This window comes from Hemibagrus wyckioides, linkage group LG01 (assembly GCF_019097595.1).
Source record: "Hemibagrus wyckioides isolate EC202008001 linkage group LG01, SWU_Hwy_1.0, whole genome shotgun sequence".
In the NCBI taxonomy this organism is placed as follows: Eukaryota; Metazoa; Chordata; class Actinopteri; order Siluriformes; family Bagridae; genus Hemibagrus; species Hemibagrus wyckioides.
The window spans coordinates 13,852,264-13,872,467 of record NC_080710.1 but is presented as its reverse complement, the minus strand read 5'-3'; the positions used below and the strand labels follow the sequence as shown (position 1 = coordinate 13,872,467).

The 20,204-nt window shown below is 39.3% G+C and overlaps 2 protein-coding genes across 3 annotated transcripts; both read right to left on the bottom strand.

Moving 5' to 3' along the window:
- Positions 1-5,972: 5,972 nt before the first annotated feature.
- Positions 5,973-8,554, bottom strand: txnipb (thioredoxin interacting protein b). Its single transcript, XM_058414159.1, has 6 exons — positions 8,087-8,554; positions 7,929-8,004; positions 7,699-7,846; positions 7,218-7,577; positions 6,797-7,099; positions 5,973-6,688 (listed from the first exon to the last, which is right to left on the bottom strand). Exons 1-6 carry the CDS (start codon positions 8,340-8,342, stop codon positions 6,641-6,643), a joined length of 1,191 nt encoding a protein of 396 aa, XP_058270142.1. The 5' UTR covers positions 8,343-8,554; the 3' UTR covers positions 5,973-6,640.
- A 4,976-nt stretch (positions 8,555-13,530) lies between these two features.
- Positions 13,531-18,489, bottom strand: hjv (hemojuvelin BMP co-receptor). Of its 2 annotated transcripts, none has more exons than XM_058395082.1 (5): positions 18,360-18,489; positions 16,133-16,233; positions 15,653-15,828; positions 15,013-15,536; positions 13,531-14,722 (listed from the first exon to the last, which is right to left on the bottom strand). In XM_058395082.1, the coding sequence occupies exons 3-5, from the start codon at positions 15,753-15,755 to the stop codon at positions 14,126-14,128; spliced, it is 1,224 nt and encodes a 407-aa protein (XP_058251065.1). In that variant the 5' UTR covers positions 15,756-15,828; positions 16,133-16,233; positions 18,360-18,489; the 3' UTR covers positions 13,531-14,125. The 2 variants fall into 2 exon arrangements, with proteins under 2 accessions (XP_058251065.1, XP_058251073.1); XM_058395090.1 differs by lacking the exon at positions 18,360-18,489 and adding an exon at positions 16,337-16,435.
- Positions 18,490-20,204: the final 1,715 nt, after the last annotated feature.

Sequence of the window (20,204 nt, the reverse complement as noted above, 5' to 3'; positions counted from 1 at the left end):
TCATAATACTTAGCTATATACTGAATGGCATATGCAGCATTTGATTTTATTCAAAGATCAACATGAAAACTCATAAGGTTTTATGAAGCCTGAAGAGCCACAGCAGAATAGCAATAATGCTCATAACTAAACAATATTAATTAGCTTTAATACTGGGGTGTGAACCGTGGCCTCATGAGGAAGTGCTTTTTATTCATAACAAGACTGCTTGTTCAAGCTATTTTATGTTAGATCAAAAGAAAGGGAGCTGGTAGATGCAGTCATACAATGCTGCCTGACACTGGAAATTATGTTCAGAATTTTATATTATTTATTAGATAATATTATACACAATATGGCCAAATGTTTGTTGACACCTGACCATTGCACCCATATTTGGTTGTTCTTCAAACTGTTGCACAAAGTTGGAAAGCGAACTCCTTGAAGACATGGTTGGTGTGGAAGAACTCAAGTGTCCTTGCACAGAGCCCTGACCTCAACCCTGCTGAACACCTTTCGAACTATGACTGCATCCCAGGCCTCCTTACCAGACAACACTGCCTGACCACATTAATGCTCTTGTAGCTGAATGGGGAAAGCCCCACAGCCATGCTAGAGTAGAAAATCGAGTAGAAAGCCTTTGAAAATGAAAAAATGAAATGAAACAGCCTTTATTTGTCACATATACATTACAGCACAGTGAAATTCTTTCTTCGCATAGCTCATCCTTGGAGGTTGGGGTCAGAGCGTGGGGTCAGCCATGATATGGCGCCCCTGGAGCAGAGAGGGTTAAGGGCCTTGCTCAAGGGCCCAACAGTGGCAACTTGGCGGTGCTGGGGCTTGAACCCCTGATCTTCCAGTCAACGACCCAGAGCCTTAACCACTTGAGCCACCACTGCCTTTCTAGAGGAGTGTAGGTTATTATAAGAACAAAGGAGGACATCAGGAATGGGATGTTTTCATAAGCAATTATGAGTGTATGTGCCAGGCATCTACAAACTTTTGGCCATATAGTATATTTTATATCATATATTATAGAATTTGTAATTATTTAACTTATATAAAAAGTTCTAAAATCAATAGAAAACAACAGTTAGGGTTGTAAATGGAGTAATGGTTATGAATCAAGTGTTATTAATCTTCTGCCATGTCAATGAATCCTTGAACAAAGCATGCCTTTAAATTTACGTGTAATATGTGACCTGAAAAGGCTCTCTAATGAACATAAGCTGAAATCCTAAACAGTTCAACTTGAACTCCACTTTAAGAGTAGGAGCTCTTCCAAGAATGGGCTTCTATTCAGGGAACTACTGAAACGTGTTCAGTGGAAGATTCCCACATTGAAACTTTAGCCAGGTCAGAGCTGGAGGAAGAGGTATGAATCAGCGTACGTCCGCAGAATATCTAAAGCTTGCTCATCACAAACTGACAGAACGATTAGAGGCCTAACTGGACACCAACTGCTCTGCTAGTCAGTACCCAGTCTAGTTTTGCACATATTTCTGTAAAAACTCACTATAGCTCTCTACCTTTTCCATGTCCAGGCATGTCATAGGGTCTCTGACAACCATAGGATAAACACTATTGTTACTGTTTTTTTTTTTTTTTTTTTCTAAACTAGAAACTTCTTTATGTTTAATGCATAGAAATCTTACTTTTCAAATATGTCGCAGAGTGCTGTGCATAATTTTAGAAGTACCTTGCTGTCGAGAAAAAGCAGAAAATAAATCCTGGGACAGTATGGTAATTTGGCCATAGTGCTTTCTCAGCATCCAGCCTAAATACTGATACACGAGACTGTGACTGGTACAGCAAGTGCTAACCCAGAGCTCAGGTGTAGCATTTAGACATCTAACACTGTCTTCCAAGACACCTTTGAGTACTGCAAAAATACTGCTAAAGTGTTTAAAATGTCAGTAAAACACTTTCAGATCACCTTAAGTTAGCGCAGTTCAGTATCAAATGTGGTGACATTTAATACAACCAGCAATTGTTAAATGTGCAGTTAGTACTAGACTAAGAAGTGCCACCATGACACTAAAAACATGAACTATACATGATAAAGGTATACTGCAGATAAATCCACACAGACATACTGCATTTGTTGACTGACAACAAGATCCTCATAAGTAAAGACACGTGCACACAAAGCAGTTCCAGCTGAGGGTAGAAAGTGTGGCTCTGTCTTTCATCCTCTTTAATTAAGATTCAGCTCTTGGCATGTCTGTGAGAGGAACACTAGTCGTGTGCTGAAAACAAAAGCAGTCCTTCATGACACTCTCCACTCCACTCCATCGGTGCCCCTCAAGCAACATGTTTTTTTTCCAGTAATTGATGTTTGCTCTTGAACACAGTTTATAACTCCTGCATTTGGACACATACATACACACACGTATATGCGGAAATCGTTTATTTTCATACTTGAGACTTGAGATTCCTTTCTGTGATATGCAAATGTAGATGTGGCATTTTATGCCTCTCATTTCATTCTTGTCTGGTCCAGGTAAGACAGTCAAGAAGCTAAAATTGCAGTCACATCAGAGCTGACAGCACAGAATTCACTGTGAGCCTCGAAGGTTAAAGTGTCTCACTTGGTTAATTAGTGAATCCAGTGTACACTTTCCATTTTTAACATGTTGTGCAAAAAGGATGGTAAAATTTGGGTTACGTTCTTTATTTATTTATTATTTATTTTGTATCTCAATCAATAATAAGAAATGAATGGATGAACATTCGCCCTGCAAGCTTCACAGTATACAAACATTCTGGGAGTGGTATACTAATGAACTGTATATTATATATATATATATATATATATATATATATATATATATATATATATATATATATATATATATTTGGCTTCCTATGCCTCTCTGTCTCAGTTAGTGGGTCATGGCATCCTCAGAGACAGCGACTTGCAAGAACAGTTTGTTCTCATGCCTGATATTGTAGGAGACTAATCCTCATGCACAACAAGCTTAGATTAGTTTTCAGCACAAGCCCTCAGCTGTTAGACATATCTGAAAAGCCCCTCCTCCCAGACCACTACAGAGTCATCAAAAACAGGACTCTTCAAAATCATCTGATCAAATGAACAAAAAAATGTATTTTGCTTAGTACCCAACCGTCCCAAAGAGAATTGTACAATTATGTCAAAATAATGCTTCATAGAGCCAATTTCTTTTTTAAAAATGGCAAAACATTCACTATTGAAAACGTTTACAAATAAATTGTTTTTAGACTGAGAGCCAAATCCTTCTATCTGTACATAATGTTCAAAATGGTGTAAAGTATCAAGGGACCAATTGTGGGGTTTCCTACTCCCAAAAATCCTTACTCAGCTCATGAAAAGCTTAATCATTAGCTGATGAGCTGAAACAGGTGTATTTAGAATTAGGAAACCCTGAAACTGTAACAGGTTTCTAGAAAGATTATGAGCATAAAATCTCATCTCGCTAAATTCGCCCTAAATTTTGGTGCAGACAGATCCTAGATTCAGATTAACAATAGAAGCGAAACAGGTAAAGCAATACTAAAGGTAGCCATGTTTAGTCATATTAATTCATATTTAGTAGTCTGTATGTACTTACTTGCCATTAGAATAAGCTTCCATTTTCCACAGCAACCAAGATGCTTATTCATTAGATCATGCACTGAGCACATGAAACAAGACATTAACCAATCATTGCCTAACCCTTTTGCGTGATTCTAGCTCTGAGCCAATCACATGCAGGGAAAACCCAGTGTGCACGACGTGTCAGATATATGACACACTGTAGGTTCTTTGTAATTGATATTGTTTGACTTTATTTGTAGATATTTAAGACTTATTACTCATCATCTTATTATGTTGTTAAATTCTGAATATCCTTTTACAATTACAAAAACCTTTTGCAACATTTCACACAGTCACACATCTGGGCATTGTAAGTGTCTATGTTTACACAGGTATTTTTTACGTGCATGTGTGTGTGTGTGTGTGTGTGCATGCATGTGTCTGCAGAACACGTGTGGAGTGTGCTTCAGCATACAGGGTGCCTGTTTGACATTTTGGTTTGAATGGTTCAGCAAACATAGTGGCCTCAGTGCATCAAATGTCACTACAAATTCAGAACTGCTTCCACGCATGCACAAAGGCCTATGCAGACCCACCACTGGCTTCCTTTTAACCCCTTCAGCTAGTCCATTCATCTTTCTTGCAACTGCATATAAATTGTCACAGTTTAGACCACTTTGAGCTGAAAAGCTTCAGTGGCACAGATTCTCTATCCCTGAAACTGTACTGGAAGGATAAACACCATTCTTCCCTCAATTAGTGCTTTGATAATGGTGGTGGATACACTGACTAACATGTCAGTCCAAAATCTCCCATAGTTGTTATTTGGGTGTTTAATTAGGTGGTACTATGAGATCATTTTTAATCCTCAACAAACCATTCAGTAGCCCTGCGGATGGGGCTGTTGTCATCCGAGAAGACAGCACAACCATTAGAATAATGTCGTTGGTGTCATCATTTTGTTATGGTTAACAGGCACAGATTACATCCTAATCCACACACTTCAGTGTTTTCCAATTAATCAGCTAAATATGCAGCCCCTCCTGGGTAAAAACTGGTGTGTTAGAGCAAAGAAAACATACATGTGCAGGACTGTCATATGAAGAAGTGGTCACAAACCATACCAGCCAATTGCCTCCTATAACAACCATTCATAGTGCTTGCTGAATAATGTGTAAACGGGTAACTGAACAGTATCCAGTGAAGTTATATGTTTGTGTTTAACTCCACGAAAGGCCATGAAAGCAACAAGGTGATGTTAGGAGGTGACAAAGTTCTACTTGGCTTGGTTCATGGCTACGGCTAAAGTTGGAGGGAGCTGCAGGTTGGGGACAGCTAGAAAAGGAGAAAGCGAGCAAGGGAGAGTGGACAGAAAGAGATCCTGTTCCTTTTTCAGAAGGTTCACTGTATGGGGACAGCTGCAGTGGGAGTAAACAACAGCATCAGATTTCTGCTTTGATGGCTGCATACATGCTGAGCTCGCCCTTGACATGATTCACACATACTGTAATGCATACATTCCCTCCTGCACGTACACCTTCTGTAACCTATTATGCAACATATTACTTTGCCTGGTTACTGGAGAAATCTTGATATTTCTTCCCTTTATTAGTTATTCACTAATCACCAAAGTTAACCATTATTTAAATTACCACTTTAGTAATATAGGACTAAGTATTATCACTTAATAAAGTTTCTTTAGTTTACTGGTATTAGGAATTTTTGTGGAGAAATACACAATTTTAGCTTTTATCTAAGTTAGTAATTGAGCTGCTACATATATCTGAGTTTCATATGTCTGTTTTTTTCACTGACAGGTATTGCATTTTGTGTTTAGTTGTTACACTCTTTGAATATGCCAGGCTGGATTAAAATCAAATCACACTGGTGCCATCCCCATGTATTTGGAGGATGACATGCTCGCCAGTCACCAGGCAGTTCCTAAATAGTTTCCAGCTAAACATACACTGTAAATAATACTGATACCACTGATACGCAACAGGTGGCATTTAATAATATTGTGTTCCCCTGACTTTGTGCCATTGGTTGTCGTTCATATCCTGCTGCCAACCCTTCCCCTACATTGCAGGAATCCCAACCAGGAGATCAAGCATGACGTGATAAGTGTACCATCAGGGCAAAAAGAATCTTATTTCTGACATCATGTCCTATTAAATAGTGTGCATGCATAACAAGCTTAGCATAATTACAGGTAGTTCCGATAGACTTAGCACTGAAATTACTGGAAGGCATTTTTCTCTTATATTTAGTATTCATTGTCTAACATTATTGTTCAATAGAGTACTTCCAGTGCTAGTCAAGGAATACTCATTTATATACCTGAATATTTTAGCCACTGAGACATTATTAAGTTTATAAAGGGCATCGTGAGACAATGTTTTCATTAAACTTTTATTTACAAATTTGCCCTTAGGGCACATATGTATGTATGTACAAATATAGCTGTATGTATAAAATATGAACAGAAAAAATACATTAATAACATAATTGTCAAATTCCTAAAGCAAAACGTACTTACAGGCACTCTTTTATATTATTGTGAGTGTAATTTCTATAATGAAAGTAAATTTCTAGAACATACTGTTATCATGTTAATGATTAAATTAAAGTTCAATCTTATAGCAAAATGAAAACAAACCATTAACTCTGATACAAAGTTGTATATATCTTCAAAGGTGCAGTCTGAAATTCCTTGTAACTCTAATTTGATATATTACAGTAAAAAACAACAACACTGTATTCCCACCATCACACTGATTTGTACCAGTCCTAATGATCTTTTTTTTAGAATATGATCTGGAATGATTATAAAGGCAGGTTTATCATTACACCAATATGGCAAAGCTCAACTTTCTTCTGGAAATAAAAACCTTTCCGGTCTAAATACTGAGGATACCCCAGAAATAATCAGAAAACACAAATCAGGCACTTCATTCTAATGCTGTTCTCAAGAAGCTACTTCTCATGTACATCATCCTTTTGTATTACATTACATAAGGAGACTTCCCCATTTTGCAACAATGTATTAGCAAATGAACAGAAATGTTAATGTGTTTTGAAGATTTTTGCAGCTGTATTTGTTTAATATGACTCAAATGCAGTGCCTCTGCTATTGCATCCTTCTTGCACCTGCAAGACATAAAAGGAGGGGAGGGGGAGCATTAGGCTTCATGTTTTTCCCAATTTACTTAAGGAATTATCCACACTTGTATTTCAGGCATGTACATGTTTGCAAACCTCGGTATAGGCTGGAGGGGGCATCTGATGGTACTCTCTGGCGTGCATGAAGATAGGACTGTCATCTTCACCGTAATCATTTAGCAATGGTGTGATGAATGGGTCCAAGCTGTCATGTATAGGTATTTCACTGTAACTAGGTGGAGCAGAGGGCATGGACGGCAGGCTGCTGGAAGCTGCTGAGCTCGCTACTTGACTACTCATGCTGCTGCTACGACTGGCAAAGCCAGTAAAGGGGATTGTCCCGATGACCAAAGGCAGCTCTAGGGTTAGCTTGTCACTTCCTGGGATGTGCACGTAAATCTGAAACACATACAACACAAATACATTAAGGTCTATGCAGGTGCAATCGGAGTCACTTACATAATTTATAAGATGATATGAATATGATATGGCTCTTATTGGTGTGTGCTGAGCTCACCATCAGTGTGTAGTCCACATGGATGATGTTGCAGCCCAAGATGGTGGGTCTTAGTTTAGGCACTCGGAAGGTTTTGCCCTGCCATATGTCACACATGCCAGAGATGATATGATTGCCCCTGACAGCTGAGATCTTTTCACGGAGCACCTTAGTGCGGCCATTGGCACGATAGGTGTGTGTGATAATAATGGCAGCTTTGGGGATGATGATGCGGGAGCAGGAGTTTTCAAATTTGGCATCAATGCAGATGTTTTCTCCTACACAGTAGCCTTTACGGTCAATCTTTGCTGTGACTGACACGTTGCCATCAGGAATGAACATGCAGGTCAGCTTTTTCTCCTTCACTCCAGAGGCAGGAGTCTGAAGCAAAGACGTATCAGGAATAATAATATCTTAGTTACTTTTATTATCATTTGAATAAATGTTTGGTGACCGTATGTGGATTTTATAAACATGAGCTGAACTGTTAAGCTTGACTCACCATAAGATCCAGGGTGTTGACATCAATCGGTTCCTCCACCTCAAAAAACTTCTTGCACTCTACATCTGAGTGACAGGGCTTCTCCATCACCGCTTTCACATAGTACTCAACATAACCAAATTTGCCTTTATATGAGGACACCAGCTGCCTGTGAAAAAGAAAACATCTGCTTTCAGACAGCTGGACAACAAGCAGGCATCTTGATAACCTCATCATGTAGAGATGCTCACCCTGACTGGGGAAGCTCGAACCCAAACGTGTACTCGTATGTATTTCCAGGTCTGAGAATAACAGAGCCATCCGAGTCTGAAAAGCAAGACAGACTGCGTAAATTTTTTTCTTTTTCATGCTTAAAATCATCACAGCCCAAACGTTATAGTAGTATTACCTGTTGGTTGGTGATCCAGGTGAAGAACATCTTGATACTTGAGGTAATCTATGGCATCCTTACAGCGCTGCTTTCCCTTACTGTACTCCACTTTGGCGCAGCCGATTCCATACAGTCTCAGGGCAGTTACTCGGGTAGACTCGGACACCTCCACCACCACTCGTCCTGCCACTTTATCCCCACTGCAATAAAAAGCCTTGCTGGAATCGCGGAACTCAATCTTGAAAGTCTTTGGTTTTTTTGACATAACAACCATTTTCGCACTCTATGCAAAACTAACGCTAGGTCAAAGCACTTTCACCCCTCTCTGTGTTTAAATGAAACCTCTGCTCTGCTTATTTAATAGATAAACACTCCGGAGTGTAACTTCAAGTTTAATTTTTTTTTTTTTGTTGTTGTTGTTGTTGTTTATTTGTCTCTGTTAGTTCCGTGGAAGTGTTGTGAATAGAGAATGGGCGCCACTGTTTTATATTTCCCAACATGTGAAATCGCTCACTGGCCTAGCCTCCTTCCAATATTATGTGGCTACCTGACATGCCTGCACGTGAACAACGCGTGCGTGCTGTGAATGGCTTCTTGCGCTGCTCTCTGATTGGCCAGCCGCTTTGTTTTGGTGTCATTCAACCAATGAACGTCCAACGGCGGCGCGTGAACACGACGTGGACATAACCACATAGTGAGAAACGGAGGCGTGGACAACTGGACGGTACTGTACGAGTAGGTGGAGCTTCTAAGGGGAACCCTACATGGCCACCTTATCATATACTGTTTATTACTCACACTTCTCAGTGTATTGTACACACCATGTCAATAGTCGCCTAATTGCTCTTTCTCAGAATATTGGTCTAAGTTTACACAGGGTTACTAATTTTACTTCTGAACCAGTTGTTTATCCAGTGTTTAGTAAATTGATGTGGCTGCTAATTCCTGATATTGTATAAAGTTCTGTCAGCATTTTAAACTTAACCCATATAAATTTTCTTTATGAATTTTCTCCAGTGTTCTTCCTAAAAAACACAATCCCACCTCTTAGACATAAAAAAACTTCTTTCTTTTTTTACTTGTGGTGGTAACATTAAACATTTTAACCTTTAATATGAATCTTTTACCTAAGAAGATGTATGTGCCGTAAAGAGTAAAGCTTTAAAAATGCATTAGCTGCGCCTAAAGTCCAATAATATACCTTATACAAACCTGTAAACATTTCCAGGTGAAATAAATATGGTATAAAGGCGTATCCTTCATGGTACTGCCCTAAAGTATAGTCTTCTAACTTTATTTCTGAGTGTGTAGACATCGCACCAATTACTCATTCATTCATTCATTCATTCATTCATCTTCAGTAGGCACTTTATCCTGGTCCTGAACGCAGAATCCATCCTGTTAACACTAGGCTCAAGGCAGAAGAATTCACCCTAAATGGGGTGCCAGACTACCAGAGGGCATTTGCGCACACATGCACACCTAGAAGCAATTTTGCATAGCCAGTCTGCATGTCTGCTTGTGAAAATAGTACATGTTTAACACAGGTATCTTCAAATGTATCTGTAAATGGTTGTTAGGGCTGCAGATTTTTAGCTAGATGTATTTAATCAATCTTCAATCAAATACTGCGCTGCATTTAGCTGAAAGCCTGCAGCTACCCTGAAACATAAGTCTGAAGTCTGGAGACCTGTGTGAAAAACATGCATGTTTAAAATTTAAAGGTGCTCTATCAGAATTTAGTAGTCTTTGATATCAATATATCCAGTCATTGGCTGTGCTTTAACAGTTTGTACTTGTATAAACAACAGCATTTCCCCAAGGGAAGACTAAGGTTACAGAAATTTCTTGATATCCATAATGTGCAGAGCCATACTGTGAAATAATTACTGTATATCAACATATACACTGCCAGCCAAATGTTTTTGAACACAGAATTTCTTATTTTCTATGTCAGAGACAATATAAAATATAAATTAAATAAGTAAACTGAACTTTTTGTGGAACTCATAGACCCCCCCCCCCCAATGATGCACTTCACTCTGCCATAAGACATCAGAGGAAAAAGCTCCATCTTTGTAATACCATGTCATCTGGCTAAGTAGCTATCAGTGAATTTGGCTTGCTAACTAAGAATTTAACAGACTTAGCTTGCTTTAGCTTGCTAGCTAACATGCTTAATTTATAACCACTGAACACTTTATTAGGAACACTTGCACACCTACTCATTCATGCAATTATCTCATTCAAGAATGTGGCAGCAATGCAAAGCATAATGTCATGCATATACAGAAAAAAAAATGTGATTTCAGTGATTTTGACCATGGCATGATGGTAGCAAACAGACTGGTTTAAGTATTTCTATAACTGCTTTCCTGGGATTTTCATTCACAATAAAAAAAAACATCCAGTGAGTGGCAGTTCTGTGGACGAAAAACCCATTGATGATGAGAGAGATCAACAGAGAATGGCCAGACTGGTTCAAGCTGACAGAAAGAGTAACAGTAACACTCTACTTTTCTGTGCAATTGTGTTGAGCAGAAAAGCATCTCAGAATACACAACACATTTAGGCTTGAGGTGTATGCATTCGAATAGCAGAAGACCAGATCAGGTTCCACTTCTGTTAGCCAAGAACAGAAACCTGAGTCTGCTGAGGCACCACAGATGGTAGGATCAAAATATGGCACCAGCAGCATGAATCTATGGACGAGATCTGTCTTGTGACAACAGGCCAGGCTGGTGGAGGTGGTGTAATGATGTGAGGAATGTTTTTTTGTAACTCTTTTTTTCCTGGGTGGCTCAGTGGTTAGGACGCTGGGCTACTCATGAAAAGGCTGTTAGTTCAAATCCCACTACTGCCAATCTACCACTGCTGGGCCCTTGAGCATGGCCCTTAACCCTAAACTGTTCAGTTGTATATATAAGATAAATGTAAGTCTCTCTGGATAAGGGTGTCTGCCAAATGGAATAAATATAAATGTAAACCTGTTATCACCTTAAATGCCACAGCCTATATGATTATTGTTGCTGACCTTGTGCATTACTTCAAGGCCAAAATTTACCTACCTAATCTTCTAAAGGCTGCTTCCAGGATGATAATACACCATGTCTCACAAGTCATCTTAAACAGCTTTCATGAGTATTGAAATGAGTTTAATGTTCTTGAGTGATTTGGTATGGTACAAGTGTATAATTAGATTGATTAGATTGATTTTGGTCTCTTCTTATCAAGAGGGAAGTAATTTCTCAATTCATTTGATAATAATAATAATAAATGTAATATTCTATAATAAATATAATATAATATAATATAATAAATAATAATATTAAATGTTTTGTAAATTGAGAATTAAAAAAAAAAAGTTGTCTTCAACATTTTTATCCTAATGCCAGCGGTTTCTTCCAGGATGGCAGTGTCACTGTCCACAGGGCCTGAGGCCTCACTAAGTGGTTTGATGAGGATGAAAATTATGTAAATCATATGCTATGACCTTCATAGTCACAAGTTCTCAACCCAGTTATGCAGACAGAATGCCTGCCATTGTGTTATAAACAAATATGCAAAATATCATACCATTACAAGCTTGAAACCTGTAATAGATTTTGAGTTTTTTTGTCAGAGCCCAGTTTTTTGACACTATTTTTTGTGTTACAGTTTGTCAGTATAGGGAAGCAGGTTAAAAGATGAGGCTGGTACTTTGAACTTACTCACATTTTCAGTGATATCTACATCACTGATGTGCCTAAGTCTTGAAGAGGTTTGATCTTTTTTGCAGAGTGTGCACTGGAGATGGCATACTCAGTCAGACTATACGCCTTCCTCAGCCAGAAAAAATGTGGGCAATTATCAAATGCTGGCACAGAGTTACTCATATCATATGACTGAGCATTTTCATATCCCACTCTCCCTTGGTGGTAGCTGTACTGCCATCTACTGAGTGATCCTTGCAACCTGCTCTCAAATGCCTTGCTCCAGAATGACTTTTTCATACAGCAAGCAGGTCCAGTATACTGGATGTCTAAAAAATGGTACTTATTAATAAGCAGTTTCTTATTAATAGTTATTAGCAATGCAGGACCAATGATAAATCAGTCTACCAACTACCACAGTAGTGTACTGTTAAAGCATTAAGACATTTTTATAGAAGTATCAAAATTCCAGTATAATTGTATTTATCTAAAAATGTGTTTTTAAATTGTGTGTATAGAGAAATTGTGTCAGGTAATAGGTTAATGTACATGTACACATGTAAAACAAGGTTTATATTTGGGGATTGACATGGATGTCCATAAAACATATGTGGCATGTGTGTATGTGTGTCTGGATAAAAAACATATGTCAAGACTCAATGCCACAGTTACTGTGGTCCCATCCATGAACACTGAAACATCAAGAAGGAATGAATTAATTCTTAAAATTCATAGAAGTTTGACTGAAATTAGAATGAATGTGAAGCTGCATTGTACAGCTTTAAATGTTTTTTGTTTCTAACAGAGTAACATAATTTAATATTATAATAAGCATTTAAAGTTTATATGAAAAATCATCAGTTAACCATCATATTCACTGTTATTGCTGAGGTATTGGATAAGAGGATGAAAGAAGACTGGATAAACGATGGCTTTTGGCCTCTAATGATTCTTTCTGCACTTTATACCCACCACTAACGTGGGTGTTCTGACTGTACAGTTAGTATGTAGCTTCTTTTTCATCCATTCCTTTATCCGAATGAATACTTTATCCTGATTAGGGTCACAGTAGAGCCAGAGCCTATGCCAGGAACACTGGATATGAGGCAGGAATACACCCTGGAAGGTTTTCCAGTCCATCGCAAGGCACCATTCACATATTCATTCACATCTATAGGCTATTTGTAGCAATCAATCCACCTACCATTGTAGGAGGAAACCAGAGAACCCAGAAGAAACCCACAGATACAGGGAGAACATGAACAGAAATCATTATGGCTTGTGGAGGCATCAACATATTATATACTATATAAGTAGGTAATAAATAGGCAACCAAAATACTTGCAGTAATTTTTTTCCCTCTCCCCTTCCTTTTCAGGCATCCTGTCCATTACTTTTTTGTAAAAAGGCTATTTAATCATTTTCAATACCTGCATTTACCTACTTAGGTTTGTGGTGGATCTGAAGCCTATCCTGCATACACTGGGCACAGAAGAAGGTATACCCCATGCCAGGTCATCACAGGGCACTATGCACACACTCATTCACACCTAGGAGCAATTTATCCAGTCCACCTACTGGCATGTTTTTATGTGAGATGAGAGGAAACTGATGCAGACTTAAGGAGATGCATGCAAAAAAACTCCCAATAAAAATAACCCAAACTCGGGACTCTACCTCATGTGCCACTGCATTAGTCTAAACAAGAAACTTGTAAAATAAAATAAATAAATTAAGAAACAAAGCAAATACATACAATTTTTAGTCATGTATTTGTATTTATGTAGGCACATTAAAAATATTTGAATGTCAAAATTTGACTGTATGGAAACAGTAGCTGGATTTTTAAAACTGGGAGCCATTGTTTTGGGTAACAGAAGCCCTACATTCTAATACTTTTTGATCTTTATAACACAAACTGAAAAAGGCATAGCAAATTTGACCAAGATTTCATTAACATTACTTAAATAACAAATACTGAATTTCCTAAGAGACAGTTCCAGACTGTCTTCTTGAGTACATCCCATTGGACAGTCATTGCAGTTATAAATCTTTCAAACTAGGCATATGAAAACAAAGATGGATACATTAAATAATATTCGAGTATTGAAATATTTTGTCTCTTTAACTTAGATCTGAAAATAAAAATAACATCCCACTTTCCTGGAGCATATTGCAGGTCACATACAATCATATATCAGGACATATTAACCCATTTTTCGAAATGATCTTACAAAAAATCAGTTAGATTGTTCAGTTACCAAGGTTCTGAGAAAATATATGACATAAAAGAGGTATAACTGATATTTTTTACATCTCAAAATAGGAAATAGCTGCCATTTGAGTGATATCAGTATAATCACATTTAAAATATGAGTATAAATGTAATTAAAGTCATGAATACTGCTATGGGACATGGTGGTTGCCTGCTTGCTGCAGCTGCCACTAGATGCACCTTTTCTGGGTCAGCAATCATGGCTCGGGCATCCTCCAAAGCCTCGAGTGCAGATGAGCTGGAGTTCATGTCTCCAGTGGCCAGCAGATCAAAAAGGCATGCCTGGAAGTAGACGTCCTGGGCTGGTAGTAGAGATGAGCAGTGTATGTATGCAAGTGTGGTGGGCCATACAGACGGTGTGTGTAAGCGCTGAGAGGCTGGACATCCCCACAGACACAGCTGCAGGTCCTGCTCAGGGGTATATGACTCAGTAATAGCCCGCGGGGAGCGCACAGCCAGCCCCAGTGAGTGGCCGCTCTGACGTACCACCACTGTTGTGCCAATGTGCGCTGCCCAGATCTCCGCATGGCGTCCCAGGGCCTGGGAACGCACCTGCAGGCTGTGCTGACCTCGTCGCTCACCACTGCTTGTAGAACCATCTACAAATGCTGCAGGGACATTGTCCACCTCTGCTTGGTAAATCTGCTGCTCAGCACACTCCCGCCAGTTTTTAAAAATTATTGTGATCTGTGGAAGGAAAATGGACATGAGGACAGATTTACTGAGTGTCAAGTATATAAAATTATTTTATTACGACCATGCCCAAAAGTAACCTGTGGACACCTGACCATCCCAGCTGTATATGGGCCTTGCCCAAATTTTTGCCACAAATATCTTCTATAATGTAGGCTGTAATAATTGTAATAACTTCCTTTCAGTGGAACCCAACATAGGCCCAAAGGGATTCCGGCATGACAATGCACCCGTGAGGTTCATGACATGGTTACATCTGCAGTAGTGTATGTGTCTGTACTAACCTTGGTGAGTGCAGTGGCATGAGAGCTCTCGCTAGTTTGTGAGCTTGTGGCCTGTATGTAGAGAAACTGGTTGTCAATAAGGGGCCAGGCTCCAGGTACAGCACACGTCTGGAACTCATTGTTAAAAGTGCGGATATGAGGGTCTCCAAACACACCACAGTGCAGGTACTCCGGTGCACGGCCTTCACGCTGCACATAGCTTTTCTCATAAAAGCAGGCATCCCCAGATACCGGGGCCTGAGGTAGAGGCCGGGGTTGAGCTGTCGGCCCTGATTTAGGACAGCGGTGCTGGATGAGCAAGTCCTCGATGCCCTGCACTGCAGAATGATATGCCAGGTCTCCACGGCAGGCGCGGGCAGTGCGCCGGGTGCAGGTGGCGTAGGAACGCAGGGCACTGCAGTAACCCACATTGCCTGCATCTTTCCCACCACCACCACCACCACCACCACCACCACTGCCTCCCAGGTCTAATGTTGCAGCTACAAATTCTGAGTTGCACCTCAAGATCCTACACTGGGCCCATGCTGCAGCAAAAAGGGCATTACACAGATGTAAATAAACAACATCCAATGCCACATAATAGTTACATATCATTTCAGCTTTGATATGACAAAAAGAGAGAACAAGAAAAAAGTCATACCTTGTGAAGTTAACAAGAGAACAAGCAGAAGTATGATGAAAACGTGAAGTTTCCATTTAATTTGTTCATGGTTATTGCAGGTAGCCCGTGTTCCCATTCCCATCCATACAGACACAGCCTTAGTAGACTGCTGGGGCTTTTTACACTGTGACTTTAACTTGGAAGATAGAGGCTCACTGCACCCAGTAGCCACATGATGGAGACACGTGCAAACACAAATAACATAAACGCTCTGCTTCCTCGTTAATCTCTCAGCATTTACATGTTTGGCAATTCAACCATTAACAAATGCTGTGATTTTATTTTTATTCATCTTACATCTAGCTGCTGATTGTCCCTTTTACGTAATATTTTACTTTATTTTATACTTTTAAGCAATAGCAATTTTAATATGATGTACAAACAGTTTTGCAGTATTAAGTCAAAAGAAATTGTCACATTATCATGCAGTTCATTATATGTACTGTAAACTATTCTTACCTTAAGAGTCAGACTGATACTCTTGCTCTGGAAAAAAAATTAATAAACCAAGGTGCAAAACCCATCCACTGAATGGTGACATCATTAGCACATTGTCCAACCTTGGGAAAAAAGAAGCATAAAAACACATGTAATGAGTATCATCCAGGACCTGAGGGCTAACATTTTGGATGAATGGACAAGGGAATAAGCTTATACACACACATCATGGTTCAATGTAATTTAAATAAAAATGCTGTGGTTGACTATTGTAATGACTACCCTGTCCTATCGGCATGGATATACTGCAGTTTGGACCTTGGCTACAGTTCTGTTATTTGCAGAGTGGAGAGCAAACACTAAAAGAAGGCAAGCAAACTCCTGGACATTTGTGTGTATTTGCAGTGAGATCACAAGCACAAATTTGAAGTGGTTGTGCCAAACCTCTGTAAGCAAATTATCTGAATATAATCAGAATATAATAACAATGAGGAGAATAGAAATCTTTTGGCAAATGTGCACAAAAACACCCAGGATCATATTTCAGATAAAATGTTTATTATTGAGCAATTCCATTGTATTACTGAGCCTTTCCATTCCCGTTTGGTAAATTCAATGGATTGTATGGGGACATTTAGGTTTAGGTTTATGGGTAAATACAATTTCAGTTCATTTTTTCACTGATTTTCCTGTAAGCTCTTGCAGTATATTGTTTACATAATGCTTTCCTGAATGCTGGAAGAGTCAGCCATGACATTCTAGCCGATGGAATCCTAAATGGGGCAGAAGGAACAGGGGCAGGACAAAAATACAGGGTGCTAAATAAACCCTGTGATGGTAGCTGGCTGCACACAACCCCACACCCCTGTACCATCTGAAAACACATTGCAGGAAACACTGGGTGAGGATAGCAGGTGTTGGAAACAGAGTTGAGCTTCCAGCATTCTGGCTCACATGGGCTATCTTCTTCCCTCAGCAATCTAATTTCATCTGGTGTCTCAATGAGTAGAATAGCTGAGCTATTTCTGACATCTGCCACTGCAGAGGGCCTCTGTGCTAGTAAAGACCATACCACCCATGCATTTAGTTGACCAGTTTGGTTGGCCATTTGTTGCGTCTATAAAATGCTACTGATTTCAATTCAGAAGCAGAAACACAACACTTGAATGTGCATCCTTTGCAAACGGCATCCCTTGATATAAGAATTCCCTGAAGAGCACTGGGTTCCTTCCCCCACCAGTTACAGGAACCTCCAGTTCACTGGTGAACACAACCACCCACCCACCCACCCACCCACCCACCCACTACTGTAAACTGATCGCTTCCGGAACCTTTCTTTATTAGAAGTAACTGTAAATTGTAGCCTAATCACCACACACACACACAGGCCCATGCTATATCTCTGTGTAGTAATGTAATTCCTGTGCACAGTTCTTTAAAAAAAAAAAAAAATCTTTAATTTTCTGATTACCTGTAAATCATTTTAATAATACCAACAAAACACAATATATTTCCTACATCTGTTATTGTTAGACAAAATGAATTATTATCAAGGATACTAATACAAGATTAGATGGAATAAAAATCCTCAAATATATTACAGATACATGGGTGGCATTTGACAGTTTTATTTCATATCGCCTACACAATTCCCATTACAGCCCATCTGACAGTAGAAAAAAATATGTCGTGTTGGTTTTATTTCAAAGATTTGCAATTATTCTGTTATGTATTTCTATTATTTTATTGTTATGTGAACAACCTCTAGGTCTTTTTTTGCTGAGAAGAAAATAATATCAACAGCAACATGTTTTCTTCGTGTTATGAAGTACTGTCAGAGAGGGTGTAATGTGAAACATTTATATTAGGAACATTAATAAAAAATAAAAAAAAACCCTTCAAATACCAACAGTGGATCTGTGGCACCTACAGTTCAACAGAGAGGCTCTACCTTAAACTCTTCAAATCTTACATATAAAGAAACATACATACACCTGTCCAAAACAGTCTTCAGTAACCAGTTGCTCCCGGTTGCAACTACAATGTTTCAACTGATCCAAATACTACAGTATAAATTAGGTTTGTATTATTGACAGTTCAGTCTTTTTGACAGTGCACTGATCTTTCTATTTCTACTGCTTAGAGACTAATGTAAGGTAGTTACCATCCTCACGTGACGCTCCAGACAGCAAGTTTTAAGCTTAATTATTGATTGTTGTTATGTAAAGGCGTTACAGGGATGACTTACCTCTGTCAACTCCGTTAATCGAGACATGTAATCACTGCATATCCACCACAAAGGTTGATAAAAGGGCGCCCCAGTGCAGTAGGGCTAATTGTGCCAAGCTGCGCTGGTCAGAACTGAATGAGTGGGAGAGCGCCTCGGCTGACTGCGTAAATCACCCGCAGCGCACACCTGCCGCTCTGCGCAACAACTGCGCCGCTCAACACGGGTCGAGAGCGCAGGGAGGCTATTTTAGACTGAGCCCACGCCATTTAACGAGTCTCTGTGAGTGCACTTCGGCGGGGGGTGTTTGACAACAAACCTTAATTTATAAGGCTTGTTAGGGTAGATTGGAGTAAAAACTCGCACTGGATTAAATGAACTACTCGAGCAAAAACATGAGCACCTAAAGTTACTTCGTTGTCTTTATTTGATTACGCTATAAAACATTTAGAAAGTTGTTATTAAAACACCTTGTGTGAAACACGTGCGTCTGCTCATCTGCATATGAGAAAAGTGTCAGTTTGGTGTGAGCTGTGTGCACAACAAATTAGTGCATTAAAGCTCTGAGGAATTTGTAAAGCCATCTGTGTTACTCTCATCTTCACTAAATGAAGTGTTAAATTCATTTAAAAGTAGATTTAACTTTGCCATGGGTCACCCGAAGATGTGTTGTGGTCATTACTATTGATTGATAAGCCTTAGGATTGAAATTGAGGAATTTGTGGATGTGGATGATATGCATAGAAGGTGCAAACAGGCTAAAACAACCTGTGTCTGAAAAAGAATGCAAGTGGTTTGTATGTTATAAAGCACATAAAATAGAGCCTCCCTTAAGGCTGTGGCATTCAAATGGTGCTCAGTTTGTAAGAAAACCATTATACCACCACCAGCCTGAACTGTTGACACAAGGCATCCGTGTCTTTGATCCATGGATTCATGCTGTTGACAACAAATTTTGACTCTAGCATCTGACTCTAGCATGTCACAGCAGAAATTTTTATTCATCAGAGGAAGTGACATTTTTCCAATTTTCAACGTTCTAGTTTCTGTCAGTCTACTGTATACTCACTGTAGCCTCAGATTCCTGTTCTCGTCTTACAGGAGTGGAACTCAATGTGGTCTCCTGCTGTTGGAGTTCATCTGACTCAAGGTTCTATGTGTATCTTCTAAGATGCTTATTTGCTCACCAGGTTGTGGTTATTTCGGTCCTCAACCCATTATGACCATTCTTCTCTGACCTCTCTCATCAACAAGTTGTACATCAAAATCCAAGGAAATCAACATCTGAAATATGCAGACTAGTTCATCTGGCACCAACAACCATGTCAGAGAACTGAAAACATCAGATTTTACATCTATCAATTTTTTTTTTGCTCTGTATCAAATGAAGAATTTGAGGATAAAAGAGGCACAGTGTATATATAACAGAGTACAGTATAGTTGGAATTTACTTGATTAAGAAGTGTAATTTACCAGTGTAAATACAGTTTTCACATGATTTTCTGATATGATCATACAGCGTATATACACACTATATTGCCAAAAGTATTCGCTCACCTGCCTTGACTCGCATATGAACTTAAGTGACATCCCATTCCTAATCCATAGGGTTCAAAATGACGTCGGTCCACCCTTTGCAGCTATAACAGCTTCAACTCTTCTGGGAAGGCTGTCCACAAGGTTTAGGAGTATGTTTATGGGAATTTGTGACCATTCTTCCAGAAGCACATTTGTGAGGTCACACACTGATGTTGGACGAGAAGGCCTGGCTCTCAGTCTCCGCTCTAATTCATCCAAAAGGTGTTCTATCGGGTTGAGGTCAGGACTCTGTGCAGGCCAGTCAAGTTCCTCCACACCAGACTCTGT